This window comes from Equus asinus, chromosome 13 (genome assembly GCF_041296235.1).
Source record: "Equus asinus isolate D_3611 breed Donkey chromosome 13, EquAss-T2T_v2, whole genome shotgun sequence".
Classification (NCBI taxonomy): domain Eukaryota; kingdom Metazoa; phylum Chordata; class Mammalia; order Perissodactyla; family Equidae; genus Equus; species Equus asinus.
Genome location: NC_091802.1, coordinates 44,594,910 through 44,610,757, shown reverse-complemented (window position 1 = coordinate 44,610,757; position 15,848 = coordinate 44,594,910). Strand labels below are relative to the sequence as shown.

General features: G+C 54.5%; 1 protein-coding gene across 2 annotated transcripts in view; it reads right to left on the bottom strand.

The window, feature by feature from the left end:
• Window positions 1–15,848, bottom strand: part of CRHR1 (corticotropin releasing hormone receptor 1) — a 48,851-nt gene that overhangs the window by 21,037 nt on the left and 11,966 nt on the right. Inside the window, exons 2-3 of one of the 2 annotated variants that reach the window (XM_070483415.1) lie at window positions 11,401–11,427; window positions 4,597–4,684 (exon numbers count right to left, since the gene is read on the bottom strand). In XM_070483415.1, coding sequence (XP_070339516.1) covers window positions 4,597–4,684; window positions 11,401–11,427 — 115 coding nt within the window. The remainder of the gene's footprint in view (window positions 1–4,596; window positions 4,685–11,400; window positions 11,428–15,848) is intronic. The other variant, XM_044745848.2, reaches the window with a different exon arrangement.

Sequence of the window (15,848 nt, the reverse complement as noted above, 5' to 3'; positions counted from 1 at the left end):
TAGTCTGTTGTATGGATTAGGATTCCATAGCACCCACTATGGGTCTCACACCACCTGCCAACGTGGGCGCTAATTCTTCCTGTTTTGCAGTCAAATTACTTATCCGCAGTCAGACACTAAGAGGCAGAAGTGGGTTTTGAACGCTGGTCTTCTGACGCCAGCTCAGGGCTCTTCCCAGGGAACCACAGACAGCCCCGGTCTGGGCAACTGGTTCTCATAGCATTTGGTTGCACCCGTCTCTGCGCCCGGGGTTCCTCCGTGTCAACGTGCCCCCTCCCTCCCTTCCTCCTGCACAGAAGGCTGCGTGGAGGCGGCGCGAGGGACACTGCCGCAAACGCGACCTTTACATTAAGAGCCCAGAAAATCCTGGAGGGAATGAAAGTCTGTGTGAGAGGCAGGAAGAGGCTGCAGGAGAGAATAGAAGCTTAACTAAAGCAGTCAGGAGACAAATGGGGGGCGGGGGCGGGTCGAGGGCATGGTGGAGCCAGATGGGGCGTGGCCAGAGGTAGAGGGCCAATCAGGAGTGGCGGCGGAACTCAGGCTCGGAAACATGGCAAGAAAGTTCAATAGGGGGGTTGGCCTTGTGGTTTTAGGGAGCAGGCCCAGCAATCTTCTAGCCCGAGGAAACAGCAAGTACCAAGGGCCTGAGGCAGGTGTATGCTCAGTGTATCTGAGGTGTTGACATCACTTGGTGGCTCAGCCCCTCTTTCATAGGGCAGCTAGATCCCTACAGGGTCTTTGGCGTGGGGGCGGGGGGGGGGGGAAGGGGTGGGTGGTTAGGGAGAGTGGGTGGGTAGGCGTGTGTGTGTGTGTGTCAAATGGACTAAAGTAACGCATAGACCTGGGCTGGTGGCTTCCTCCTTCCCCACACATGCGCAGAGCAGACGCACGGGGCCCAGCCTCCGACTGCTGTTGGGAGCATTGTGGTGGGACTGCACCACATCGCTGCGAATGGGGGGAAAGGAGAGAGGAACAGTGTGGAGGGCTGCCACCCGCCTCTGAAACCACCCTGCTCAGTCAGGGTCCCGGGGCCTGCTTTAATGAACGGAGAAGAACGCTTTGAAGGTGGCCCATTTAATGCTTGTGCACAGTCAGGCACCGGTTTCTCCCCCAAGGTGGATGACATAGTTCCCTTCCCATCGGACTCAGGGTCCATGTGTGCTCAGCAGATCCTTCCGCGGTCGGTAACTTCAGAGAGGAACGGGAACCTGGCTCCTGTCCCCAGTTCTGTCCGGGCTCCCATCACACGCTTCTGAAGGAACCAGCGTAGGTGGGCGTTTGGCAGCAGCCCTGCGGCTAAGAAACCCATCCCCCCCGTTTGGTTTAAGCCCAAGAGAAGGACTCAGCCAAGGCCGCCCAGAGCAGGAGCAGCCAGCTGGCCCGAGGGCGGCCTCCGAACACGCATCTCGCCCATTCAGAGGAAGGTGCTGCTGAGATGGATGGGCGGGGGCTCTGCCTGGGTCACCTGGCATGGAGAGGGCGGCAGAGGGCAGGGAGGGGGTCCTGCGCTTCGCTCGCTGCCTTGTGCTTGGGCTCCTCCTCGGCTAGGCAGGGTGGAAAGATGCCTTTGTAAGGCCTCTGATTCATCAGGACAGGTGGGTGGGAGCCTCCTGCCCTGTGGGTCTGTGGGCTTCATTCTGGCATTCTCAGCACTTAGTACAGTGCCAGGCACATAGTAGGTCCGAGGAAAATTGGGGGCTGTGTGCCAACCCAATATGGGCGAGGGAAACTGCAAGATGACTCTGCGCTCCTGGATGACTGACCACACTGGGCCCTGGGCACTATGGCTCTCTGGGTGGCCACATGCGTGGTGGTGGGAAAGTCTGGAATCAAGCCCATTTGATTCTAATCTTGGAGCCACTGCTTAGTAACTGTGTATGCTTGGGCAAGTTGCTTAACCTCTCTGAGCTTTCGGTTCCTCGTCTGTAAAATGAGGATAAAAATTCTTCCTGACAGTATCGTTGTGATGCTTCACTGAGATTAAAGCACTTAGAATGGTGTCTAACACATAGTAGGCACTGAAGAAATATTACCTATCATGAATTATTATTATCATCCATGACCGTAAGACAGGGGATGGGAACTGATGACCCTGGGTCCTCGTTAACGATGTCATTCCGCTTGTCTCTGATGTCATTAGTCAATAATCCTATTACTTTCTGGCATTGTCGTATTCATGCCATGATTTTATGAGTTGCGAAGTCTGTGATCTGCCACATGATGGAGCCTCGGCCCTGGGGACCCCGCCTCCCTGCTCCTGGCATGTGAGAGGCCCTCCAAAGGCCCCAGTTCAGTGCCAGCCACCCCAGCCAGACGCCCATCCATCTGTCCTGGTCCCTCCACCCCACCCTCACCATCTGTCTCTACCAGTGCCCGTCAGTAGATGGTAGGTCTCGGTGTCAGAAGACAAATAGCGCATTATCAGAGGCTGCTGTGGAGGGTGATGGATCGTGCGTCATGGAGCCAGCCAGGCTGGGTTGGGCTGGGGGCAGGCGCACAGAGTACAAACCATTGGGGAATGAACGACATTCATCACAGCCTGTTGCCTCCAAGGACAGGTGACACCTGCGTGGGCTCAGGGATGTCACTCCTCTGGAGCACAAGCAAGTTAATGGAGCCTGACCTGGGCCCTGTGCGTGGGGGACCGCAGGCCGGGCCCTTCCTCTGAGGCCCACCCTCGGAGCACGTCTCCTTCCTCCCAGTTTCTCTCTGCCAGAACTCCAGAATCTTGCTCAAGAACTTTTCTGTTCCCCATGACCCGGCTTAGCCAGCTTTGCAGCCAGATGCTCCGGGCTCCCAGTACCTCCCCAGGCTTACTGCTCTTCCTTCCTCATCCCTCCCCTGTCCTTCCACCAAACTCACCTGCTGGCCCTCAGTCAGCTCTAGCTTTGGCTCAGAGCACTGGTTCTTCTCTGCCGGTCCATGCTCAGAGCCTCTCAGAGACTCACCTTGAAACCTCCTCCTTCAGGAAGCCTTCCTGGCTTCACACCACCCCTGATCTAACCTCCTGCCACCTCCACTGTAGTCAGCAATTCATGGCAAGTGCCTTCCCCTCATTCCAGCTATACAGTAAGCACTTTTAAAAGCCTGGTGATGTTACCAACAATAATAGATAGTACTCAGTTTGTGAATTATCGCCATAAAATGTAGTGCGTTCAATCAAAACAGATCTTTGAGGCAGGCATCACCCCTCCTGCCCCCACCCCCTTTTACAGTTGGGCAAAGTGAGGCTCAAGGGCGTCAAGGGCATGCTCATCCTTGTTGCTACCAGTGGGGCCCCTCAGGCAGACAGGACAAGATCGAGTGCCCCTGTGAGCACGGGACCCCAGTGGGCCTTCTCCAGTGCAGTGCTCATTCCTCTCCCTGCAGCCTCCCCAGGCAGGGTACGGCGGGCCTGGTGGCAGCAGTTCCAAGTGGTAAAGGCCTCTCCTGCGGGCCTGGGTGCCAAGACTGCTGCGTCAGCTGCCCTGCTGCCCCAGGTCGTTCCTCTGCCAGCGCACGCCTTGCGTGCCGCCTCCCAGTACTCGAGCTGGTGGACTTGACTCCCGGACAAGACTGCAAGCCCCTCTTTGTCCCCTGAGTGCCTTGCATGGGCCCCAGCGCACAGTAGCTGCTCAGTTAATGAGTTAGGTTGAATCTGGAGAGACCTGAAGAGGAAAAGGAATCACCCAAGTACAGTGAGCCCCCCAAGGACCCTCGGGTGCAGGGGACCCTCTCCACCTGGTGACAGGGGCCAGGGTGAGGGGTCAGAAACCACACCCAAAGTGGGGAAAGGTCTGGTCTTGGAAGCCAAAGACCTAACTCTCCTGTGCCTCAGTTTCCTCGTCTGTACAGATGCTGGGTCTCAGACACTTGTGAGCATGAACTAAGATAATTGTACAAGAGCACTTTGTCAATGGTGAGGTTATACGAGTGTCAGTAACGTTTGCAGTCACGCGGTATTTTCTCTTGAGGAGGCTGTGGAGCAGGGTGTTAAAGAACATATCAGGAGGCCAGGCTGCCTGGGCTCAGATTGTGGCTCCAGCACTGACTAATCCTCCTCTGTGCCTCAGTTTCCCTATGTGTAAGATGAGAATCACAGCACTACCTCAGAAAGTCGTTGTGAAAACTGGGTTAATGTACCTCCAGTACCCCCAGCAGGGCCTGGCACAGGGCTAGCATCACACAGTCTTACGCTTTGGGCATTTTCAGCGGAGAAAAGAGCAGCCTTTCTTCCTTGCTGATGCCTGAGTCACAGCCCAGCCCTCCGCTCTGTTGATTCTCATGCAGCAAGGCTGGGGCGACTTCCCCTGTTGCCCGCCCCAAAGCTGGGAAGATAACTACTTGGCACACTTGCCACATGCCCCTGCGGTGCCTGTGGCAGATGCTGTCCCCTAATTGCAGCTCTCTTTCCCACCACACTTACACTCAACCTCAGGACCCTCCTCAACACAGTACTCCGTGGAGTTACAATGAATGGCTTGGAGCCCTAGAGAGGACATGCCTCTGCTCTTCCTGCCCGAGGGCACAGCTCTGTGTGCAGGCCCTGGGAGACCTGGGGTGATTTGGGGCCTGTGGGGACCTGGAATCTTGCAGGAGGCTGGTGGGGGTACTCACCAGAGATATTGCTGGCTGGGGACAGGCTCTCGCAGTGCTGGTCCTGAAGGGAGGCGGAGATGGGGTTCAGCCCCAGGAGGAGAAGGGCCTGTGGGCACAGGGAGGCGAGGGGCATGGTTAAACTGTGCCGTGAGCAGCCTGGCTGCAGCTTCCTGCATCCTCTCTCCTCGCCTTGCATGTCTCCTCCCAAACACCCCTCCCCCCAGCCTCTTTGCCCTCCTCCCCCGTGTCCTCTCTGCCCAGAAGGTCTGGAGCTGAGGGGCCCGGAAGGGAGGCTGATAACAGGAGGAGCCCAGGTTCTCAAGGGAGAGGTGAGTTTTCTCCCTGAGGGCTGGGGGCCTCCAGGGAGGCTCTGCCTGAGGAAGTCGCCTCCATCCCCAAGGGGTCCCAAGGATGGCTCAGCTGTGTCCCAACACACACACACACACACACCCCCTCCCACCTGCCTGCTGAACACCCACAGGCTCACAGAAGAGCCTCATTAGTTCGCACCCCTCCACCAAGCTGTAGGGCTCAGGGCCTGTTGAGCTGCTTCCGGGGCCCTCATCCCGGGCCTGGTAATTATGGGTCCCTACAAACTGTGCCTCACCGGTTACCAAGCCCTTTTACATCTGTGACGGCACTTAATTTGCCCTGGGCTGGTGTGGCTCTCCCTGTTTGCAGATGAGGAAACTGAGGCCCAGGGGCTGAAGGGATAAATGTGTGTGGAAAGACAGCTGCCCTATTCTGGGGAGAATCTTTGCCCCTCACCCTCACCGGGGGCTCCATGTCACTCTGATTCCAGAATTTCAGCCCACTTGGGAGGAGAATGGGATGGTCCTCACACCTGGAGGGCTGCCTTTCTTCAACTCCCATCCCCACCCAATCGTGTGTCCCCTCCCTTGAGGTCACCACCCTCCCTACAGATTTAGAGTCAAAAGAGACCTGGTATCACTGTGTTGCCATGGGCAGGTTACTTGACCTCTCTGTGCCTCAGTTTCCTCACCTGTAAAGACAGGTACAGTCATGTGCTGTGTAATGATGTTTCGGTCAACAATGGGCTGTGTATACGATGGTGGTCCCATAAGATTATATGGGAGCTGGAAAATTCCTATGGCCTAGTGACCTCATAGCCATGACGTAGTACCACACATCACTCCTGTGTCATGTTGATGCTGGTGACAGCTCCGTGCGTGTTATTGCCCCGACGACCTTCCCGTGGGACAAGATGTGGAGGCGGAAGACAGTGACATTGATGGTCCTGACCCTGTGTCAGCCTAGACTGATGTGTGTGTTTGTGTCTTAGATTTTAACAAAAAAAGTAAAAAGATAAAATTAAAAATTTAAAAAATTTAAAAAGCTTATAGAATAAGGACATAAAGAAAGAAAATATTTTTCTTTTGTACACAGCTGGTGTACAATATTTGTGTAAACGGTCTATAAGTTTTCATTGTACACATCTGTACAACGTGTTTGTATTTTAAAGATTTTATTTTTCCTTTTTCTCCCCAAAGCCCCCAGGGACACAGTTGTATATTTTTAGCTGTGGGTCCTTCTAGTTGTGGCATGTGGGGTGCCGCCTCAGCGTGGCCTGATGAGCGGTGCCGTGTCCGCGCCCAGGATCTGAACTGGCAAAACCCTGGGCTGCCGAAGCGGAGAGTTCGAACCTAACCACTTGGCCAAGGGGCCGGCCCCTGTGTTTGTATTTTAAAGTGTGTTATTACAAAAGAGATACAAAGTTAAAAAAATTTAAAGTTTATAAAGTAAAAAAGTTACAGTAAGCTAAGGTTAATTTATTATCAAAGACAGAGTATTTTTACAGATTTAGCGGAGCCTCAGTGTCCAGCATTTATAAAGCCTACAGCAGTGTCCGGTGGTGTCCTGGGCCTCCACATTCGCTCACCCTCACTCACTGACCCACCAGAGCAACGTCCTGTCCTGCAAGCTCCATTCTCAGTCAGTGCCCTAGCCAGGTGTACCATTTTTGATCTTTTATACCATATTTTAGTGTACCTTTTCTGTGGTGAGGTGTGTTCAGATACACACACACCTGCCACTGTGTTACAATCGCCTGCAGTATTCAGCACGGCACATGCTCACAGGCTTGCAGCCCGGGAGCAGGAGCTATGCCCTGTGGGCTGGGTGTGGAGCAGGCTCCACCCTGTGCTCTGTGCAAGTGCACTCTGTGATGTTCATACAACGACAAAATCGCCTAACGACACGCTTCTCAGAACGGACCCCCGTCATCAAGTGACACAGGCTGGTATCACAGCCCCCTCCCAGGCTCACACGTGCAGTGTGTGTGGACGTCCTTGGTGGAGCACAGCACGCTCCCTGACGGCAGGGTTTGGTTTTGTTCATTGCACTCAGATTTGCTGAACACGGTAATGAACTACGTTGAGTTTCAGGTCTACCATAGGTTGCGTGGATGGATTTGAATTTGGTGATTTTTATTTAGCCGTGGGTTGGAGTCCAGGTAGTTGTTGCCCTTGGGATTTGATCTGCAAGGGGATGAGAAGCGCTTGGGGGTGGGGATAGGGGGCCTTGTCACCAGCCCCTCCCTCCAGTTGTGGGGACTTGGGCGGCTGATGATCAGCAGAGCTCCGTCTGTCTGACTAGGCTCCCGGGACATTGACTTCCATCGAGGTTTGTCTCCACATGCCACCCCTGCTCCCCTGCTCTTTCTTCCCGGGGTCCCCTCGCTGGGACCCTCTCTTGGGCCCCCCAGCTGTGGCATCTCAGCCCTAGCTCATTTCCACACAGTCTGCAAAATTCTCTGCAGAACTTGAGACACAGACTTAGATCCAGAAGCTGTCGTAGCCATTTCACAGTGGGAAAGTGAGATCGGGAGAGAGGCAGCAGCTTGTCCGAGTCCCATGGTGAGCGAGTTTCCAGTTTAGCCTAGAGCTGGGGCGGTGGCCCACGGGAGCAAAACACGGCCATCACCTGCAGGGCCAGGAGTAGGGTGAGGAGAGTGAGGTACTCACCTCAGGTGCAACATTTAAGGGGACCCCAAAAAACTTAGTAGTCAAGATAGACAATATTTTAAGGCAATATTTTTCAAAACTCTAAATTAACGCAAAAAAATCCATGATGAACAAAATATCAAAAACTTAAAAAAAAAATCAGGATCAGTGACAGTGCTGGGCCATATTGCAGCGTGGGGTAAAAGGAAAAATCAGTAATAACATTAAAATACTAAATACTATGTATCTTGGTTACTGAGATTTTGGGAACCTCCTTAAATTTTGTGCTTGAGGAGGCTGCCTCACTCACCTCACCCTAGTCCCCGCCCCTGTGCCTTCTTCCTAAGCTGGACTCCACCCCATCTCACCCCTCCCTGTGGCTTAACATCCTCCTTTCCCCTGGACTCCTCCCTACTCACCCCTTCTGGACCTCAGGACCTTCCCCCAATCCTTAGAAGCAAACTGACCTACTCTTTTCCAGAACTTTCCTTGCTCACCTGCCATGAATGTCCTCTCCTACGCTGCCCCACCCCCACCAGTGCCACCCACCTTCTCCGGTACCTGCCCCTTCCCACTCCTGTCCCATGACAAAGGCAGGCTCTGCTCCCCTCTTTCCCACCTTACATTCCAAGGTGGCATCAAACGCTCCCCACTCTGGCTCAGAGCCTATCCCGCCCCCACCTCCTGCAGGAAGCCCCCCTAGACCCCGATGGTTCACCCATATCGTCCCCTCAGTGCTGTGCCTGAGTCCTTAGTGGGCTTGTTTGCTCTATTCCCTCGCTGGCACACTCCTGTCACATCATAGGGGTCTTCCTGCTCTTAATGGGCCAAGCTCCAGGGTCCCGAGCACGGCCCCCGCCCTGCACCCCCTCCTGTGCTCAGTGCTCAGGATGCTCAGCAAATGGCTCTGGGGTTAGCTACCTCGCTCCTGGGAGTCCGGAGTGATTAGAACAGACCCGTTCGTCTCTCTGGCCCCAAGGAACTTCCAACACTTTATTAATCAGTAATTACACTTCACAGTCCCCAGAGGGATGGAGAAATATCTTTACCCTCATTTTCCAAATGAAAACGCAGAAGCAGAGAGAGGAGGAAGCCACAGGCCAGCCAGTGGCTCTTGTTAGCTAAGCAGACAGCAGTGTCCTTGCTGACAAACCTTTGCTGCTCAGCTCAGCAGTCAGCAGGGACCCAGCTCTGCGCGGTCCCCAGAGGGGGGCTGCTCAGCTGGGTCAGAGGCCCCTTCTGGAAGGGGACTAGAAATCTCTGCCCCCAGCTTGTCGCCCTACCCCTGCCACCACCCAACACACATGCACACACAGAATGGGCGTGGGGCTCCCAGAACCTGCTCAGCCACAGGCAAATTAAAAAAACCGGAAACACCCTATTCGAAAATGTCAGCCCTGCTACCTGACGTTCCACCGTCATCCTTCTGATCCTGACGCCATGATCCCTGCTTTGGTCTTTCAGATCCCCTTGGAATCACGCCACCCTCTACTCACATGGAATGACTTATCCCATCCCCAGCGCACCCGGGGAGCCTGCTGGTGTCTGTACACCCCTGTCCCTGGAGTTCTTTGCCCCTCCTCACCCTACCCCACCCCTTCACCTGGTGAACTCCGCAGCCCTCCAAAGCCAGTTCCAGGGCCCCTGTCCTGGGCAGCATCTTCCCCAACATGCAAAAGCAAAGCCACTCAGTCACCCCATCAATGTGCACATGTCGCCTCAGTACGCCCTGGTGCCCCTGCCACTCACAAACAGAGACCTCAGACTACTCCCAAATGCATGAAACCGCCTCTGTACAAAGAATTACACCCCAGGGTTCTAATTAACTGGCAAATACACAGGTCAGAAGGTCTGAGCTTCGCATCTTAATGTCCTGGGGTTCATGGAGGAGCAGAGCAAATCCAGATTCATCATGAAACCCAACCAGACACCACAGGCGAAGGGCTGGCCTGTGCTGGGCTGGCCGCCTACAACCCCGACCCTCACGTCTCCTTCTTGGACGTGATGGTTCACAAAGTCTTTCTACCAATAGAGGGCTGGTTTTGCATTATGCAAAGGAAAAGCCTTCTTAAAATTCCCCAACAACCTCTCCTCTCAGGAAAGCTCGGCTCTGCAGGAATCTGTGCCTGTGTCACTTCTCGCTCGGTGGAAAAGTTTGTGAAGGCTTTTGGCTTCTTCCTGAATCACTTTTCCACCAAGAGCCTGGAGTTTCCCTGTGTATCTCCTCCCACCGTACGTTGGTCTCCTCTTCAACGTCCTCCATGGTTCTCCATCTCCATCAACAGGCACTTACTGCCCTGTAGGAACAGGCCCCCAAAGTTTCAGGGATGTTGTTTGTTTCCTTTTAAAGCAGAGAGTTCTCGATCTGGGGTCCACACACCCAAGGGCAGGGGGCGGGAAACCCTGTAATTAAATGCAGAATGTTGCCCGGAATGAGAACCATTTTCCTGGGGAGGGTGGAGAGCTTTGTCTACTTCTCAGTGAGGTCTAGCCCCCCCAAAATACGACCGGAGCATGTGGTGAATGGGTTACATGAGAGGCCTGGGCTCCCCACATGGGACACGTCATCCTCTCTTACAGCAAACCAAGTGGGGTTTTGGCCTGAGAACCCCACTTTCTTGGACCCCTCCGTCTGCTGCCTCCTCCGTCATTAACCCGAGCCACTGGCTTTCCTTTCAGAACCGTTTTTGACAAGCCAAGTTTTCTGGACTCTGTGAGGTTTCTCATTTTCCAACAGCTGGCAGAGGACACCCAAATGGCACTGAGGATGGAAGGTGATGGGGCACTAGGCTAGCTCACTGGGTAGTACCTTGCTTCTGTACGCCAGCCTGGTAGCCCCCAGGCCCCAAATAAAACCTGAGCCTCAGCTACAAATCTCACCACTTGCCAAAGAGCCCTTGAACATTAAATCTGAGAAGGCCAAGGGTGTGCTGAGCTTGATTACAGCATCACATAAAATGAGTGTCCAAGGACCCAGTGGGTCCCGTCATGGGAGGGGCGAGGCCCCGCAGAAGGTAGACGGGGCAGTCTCACGCCCCCCATTTTACAGGGGTTGATAGTTGAGGCGCCCAACGTCAAGGAACTGTCTGTAGCAGCTGAGTGGGGACTGGGATCGAGCAAACAGGCAACCCGGGTCTGTCTTTCAAGGAGGTGAAAGATGGAGGAGGGGGCGGCCCGGGTCAGGATAGGGCATTGGCAGAAGCGATGGGCAGAGGGGAGGGAAGGGCTCAGGGGCCCCAGGAAAGGGGGAGCGGGAGGGCCAGAGTCTGACAGCTGCCTGCCCCAGCTGCTGCCCACATCTCCGCCCCCAGGCCAGCGCAGAGCGGGTAGAGCGTGGCTGGAATGGAAGCTGCCATCCCAATTCCCAGTGTGACTTTGGCATAAAGGTTAATCACACCCAGAAAATGCTTATTAGAGACCATAAATAACTATGTTGCTGAAGCTCGGTTTGGTCTTTAGGGCAGAAAAGTGCAATTTCCTTTGATAGGATGATGTGGTAATTAACCTTTTAGGGAACGTCCTGAAGGGCCACTGGAGGGAGAAGAGGGGTGGCCTGGAGGCACCTGGGGTGGCCCCCTCCCCCCAAAAGTTCATGAGGAACGAGGAGAAGGGGGCCTACCTTCCCTCCCCTTCACAACTACCGCTGATGCTCGGCCTGGGGAGCCCCCGAGGCCCCGGGAGAACCGCTCTCAGGGCCCAGGGCTGAGCAGGCCCTCTGACACAGCCACTGCTGCAGCATTGAGAGCCATCCTTCAGCAGGCCGCGTCCGCCTTCTGCCGAGTTCTGAGCCCAGTCCTGCCACTGACTGTACGACTTCAGTGGGGTCACCTGGCCCCACTGGCAATGAGGCCTTTCTTACCTGCGACACAGAGACGACGTGGGCCACCTGGGGGAAGAGGAGAGGAGAGAGGCTTTCTGAGATCTAAAGTCCCCTACGGGTGTCCATGGGGTCGTTATCACAACCTGGATGCTCTGTGCCGGGGATCTTTCTCGGTTACGGAGAGGGCTGGACGAGAGCAGGCCCTGGGCGAGGGGCTGCAGGCAGGACGCAGGCAGGACGCAGGCCCGCTCCCCCACCTGCTCTCTGGGTCAGTCAGCAGTTCTGCTTTCTCTGTAAGCTTTCCTTTGGGAAGGGGTTCTTCAGCTTAAAAGGAAAGTTGTTTTGTTTTTGTCTTTTGTCTTTTTAGACCACCAGATTAAGTGATCTCACCAAGCCCCTTGCTGGACTAGGGTTCTACATCCGAGGAGCCAGATTTACAGAAGATTACTCTCAGCCACTTTCAAATTACAATACAGAACTGTTAACTAGAGTCACCATGCTGTACATCATGTCCCCAGAACTTACTCACCTTCACGTGGAAGTTTGTAACTTTTGACCACCCCCACCCCCTACACCTCCCCACCCCCACCCCTACACCTCCCTACCCCCCACCCCCTACACCCCCCACCCCCACCCTCTACACCCCCCACCCCCACCCCCTACACCTCCCCACCCCCTACACCCCCCACCCCACCCCCTACACCTCCCCACCCCCTACACCCCCCACCCCACCCCCTACACCCCCCACCCCACCCCCTACACCCCCCACCCTCTACACCCCCCACCCCCACCCCCTACACCTCCCCACCCCCTACACCCCCCCACCCCACCCCCTACACCCCCCACCCCACCCCCTACACCCCCCACCCCCACCCTCTACACACCCCCACCCCCACCCCCTACACCTCCCCACCCCCTACACCCCCCACCCCACCCCCTACACCCCCCACCCCCACCCTCTACACACCCCCACCCCCTACACCTCCCCACCCCCTACACCCCCCACCCCCACCCCCTACACACCCCCACCCCCACCCCCTACACCTCCCCACCCCCTACACCCCCCTACCCCCACCCCATACACCTCCCCATCCCCACCCCCCACCCCCACCCCCCGACCCCCGACCCCCACCCCCCGCCGTCAACCACCAATCTGTCCTCTGTTTCTATGAGTTCGGTTTTTTAGATTCCACATATAAGTGAGATCACACAGTATTTGTCTTTCTCTACCTGACTTATTTCCCTTAGGATAACGTTCTCAGAGTCCATCCATGTTGTCACAAATGGCAGGATTTCCTTCCTTTTTATGGCTGAATACTATTCCATTTTATAGATATACATACACACACACACGTATACACTGCATTTTCTTACCCATCCATCTGTCAATGGGCACTTAGGTTGCTTCCATATCTTGACTATTGTAAATAATGCTGCAGTGAACATGGGGGTGCATGCCTTTTCGAGTTAGTGATTTTGTTTCCTTTGGGTACATACCCAGAAGTGGAATTACTGGCTCATATGGTAGTTCTATTTTTAATTTCTTTCTTTCTTTCTTTCTTTCTTTTTGGTGAGGAGGATTGGCCTAGAGCTAACATCTGTGCCAATTTTCCTTTATTTTGTATGTGGGACGCCACCACAGCATGGCTGGATGGATGGTGTGTAGGTCCGCGCCTGGGATCCAAATCCATGAACCCCAGGCCAGTGAAGTGGAGTGTGTGAACTTAACCACTATGCCACTGGGCCGGCCCCCTATTTTTAATTTTTTGAGGCACCCCCATACTATTTTCCGTAGTGGTTGCACCAATTTACATCCCCAACAACAGGGCCCAAGGGTTCCCTTTTCTCTGCATTCTCACCAGCATCTGTTATCTCTCTGTTATCTGTCTTTTTGATAATAGCCATTTTAACAGGTGTGAGGTGATAGCTCATTGTGGTTTTGATTTGCATTTCCCTGATAATCAGTGATGGTGAGCACCTTTCCGTGTACCTGTTGGCTATTTGAATGTCTTCTTTGGAAAAATGTCTATTCAGGTCCTTTATCCATTTTTTAATTGGATTATTTGGTGTTTTTGCTATTGAGTTGTATGAGTTCTTTGTATATTTTGGATATTAGCCCCTTATTGGATATGTGGTTTGCAAGGTGGAGACTGTTTTAAGCAAAGCCAAGAGGAGAAAATCTAAATATGAAAAAGCGGAAGGGTGATAAACCAGGATTCCTTTAAAAAGCTGGCTCCCCGGTTGCATTTAAAAACAAGGATCCAGTTTGCAGAAATAAAAACATGTGGACCTGTCTGTGCCTGCAGGGGATATGTGTGTCGCTACAGACTGACAATAGGGGAGGGGCAGGGCCACTGGCTATTGTGCAGTTTCTGCCCTGCCCGGAGGGGCCGAGCGGAGGGGCCCTGGGGCTGGAAGTGCAGCTGTGCACCAGCAGAGCTGGCAGCCTCAGGGCCTCTTTCTCATCTGCACAGAGGTGCTAAGACCAGCCAGGGCAGAACGGGTGTTGGGGCAGAGGCAGAGGGTCTTTCTCAGTCCCCTTGACGGCCCACGGCTTTGCCCCGAGCAGCCTCTTGCCTTTTCCTGCCCCAGCCAGGTCTCCTCCCCACAGCTTCTTTCTGCGACAGCCACAACCTGTCCCCACCTCAAGGCAAAGAATCATGCTTCCCACCCCCCCCCCCCCCCCGGCCCGCCGCAGTGGGTGAGGGAAAGATTATTCTAGGCAGTTGAGAAATAATTTATTGTTATATTTAATTAACTTAAATTGCTGTTGTGCAGAGAGGTAAAAATGGAAAGGAAAATCTCCTGCCTACAGTTCAGGGAGGGGGCACGCCTGGTGTTCCCCGCCTCCACACCTTCTCCTGGGGGCCCTGGGCTCAGCGTGTGCCCTGCTTGTCCCCCCATACCCCAGCCCTGCCCTCTTCCCTGTGGCTTCGCTCCTCTGCTACCCTAATGAGGCCCCACAGCAGAGCTGAAAGCAGTGGGCTGCCTTCTTTACCCACCCCAAGGGCAGCGAGGACCTGTGAGACCCCAGCTCTGAGCTTACACATGCCCCTCGAAGAGGCCCAGATATATTGTCCGGTTGGGTGATAAGATCCCTGAGGGCAGGGTCTGTGTTTGGCTATTTTTGTACCCTCACTGGGGCCTGGCACAGAGTAAGCCCTAATACATGTTTGTTGAATGACGAAATGACTGACTGACCAAGTGAATGAATGAACAGATGGGTTTTCACTTTTTGCCCCTTTGACCATGGGGTCCCATAATGATTCACACCAACACTTTGATGGGCTCACTTCCTAGTGCCCATTTTCCTGCATATCTTTTCCTCGTGCCCACCAGGAGCTCTCTCTTTCTCTTGGTCCTTGCTTTCTGCATCCATCCCCACCTTGGGCTCCGGAAGAAGTGCTGAAGGAAACCGTGTTTTGGGGTGGGAAGCGCAGAGCTGAGACCCTGTTCTGATTCTGACAAACTTGCTCTGTGGCCGTGGACAAGTCCCTCCCCCACCTCCCTGCCTCAGTTTCCTCATCTGTAAAATGAGGAGGGCAGTGTGTTCCATACGTTCCTTTCCAGGCCTGAATAGGCTCTGAGTCCAGGGCAGACAGGACAGTGGAAACTCAAGGCCTCTAACTTCGGGGCCAGAGAGATCCACACTGGAATCTTTTCTCTACCCTTTCCTACCTGTGTGAACTTGGGCAAATCACTGACTCCTCTGAGCCTCAGTTTCCCCCTCAGTAAACAGGTCTAATAGAGATGAAACATTGACACCCCAAAGCTCTTGGAAAGATTCAACAACGTGGCGCATTTAAAACAGCAGGGGGCTGAGCACAGGGCAGGCAGTTAACAAACGGTTGTGATTACTGTTACTGGACAATGTGTGCGTCGCCTCCTTCCGGACTTGGCCTTTCTCCCCAGAAGCGCTCCCTGACCGGTCCCCTGCCCACCCAGGCGCACACCCACTTCCCACGGCCACTGTGTTCCTGGGGGCTGAGGCCTGCGGCCGCCTGCGGAAGTGGAGTATGCCTCACTGTTGATGATGGGGATTTGCTGGGCACGGGGAAGGGGGGCCTTGCGCTGAGCGCCGCCAACCTCCCGGCCCAGCCTCGTCTCCTTTTCTGCCTCTCACATGGTCATTCCTGGTATGATTCGCTCTCGGATTCACTCAATATTTTCTCACAGCTCATTCCTTCTCAGCCCACTGCCTCCCCCGGACCTACCTTCCTCTCTCCTGGTCTCAATCTCTCCACCTCTCTTGGTCTTCCCTTGCCTCCATTTTCTTCTTTCTCTCTCTTTAAAGAAAGAAAGGCTTGCTCAGTCCAGACTGAGATTTTTCTCATTTAATCCTTCTCAACCGCAAGGAGCTGCAGCCTTTACCCTCTGTGCACTGTGCCAGTGACAGACTGATGCATACAGAGATGGGGACTTGCCCAAGGTCACTCACCACGCTACCCAGAGGGCCTGGGGTGGAGGCGTGCTCCAATCCTGGGGTC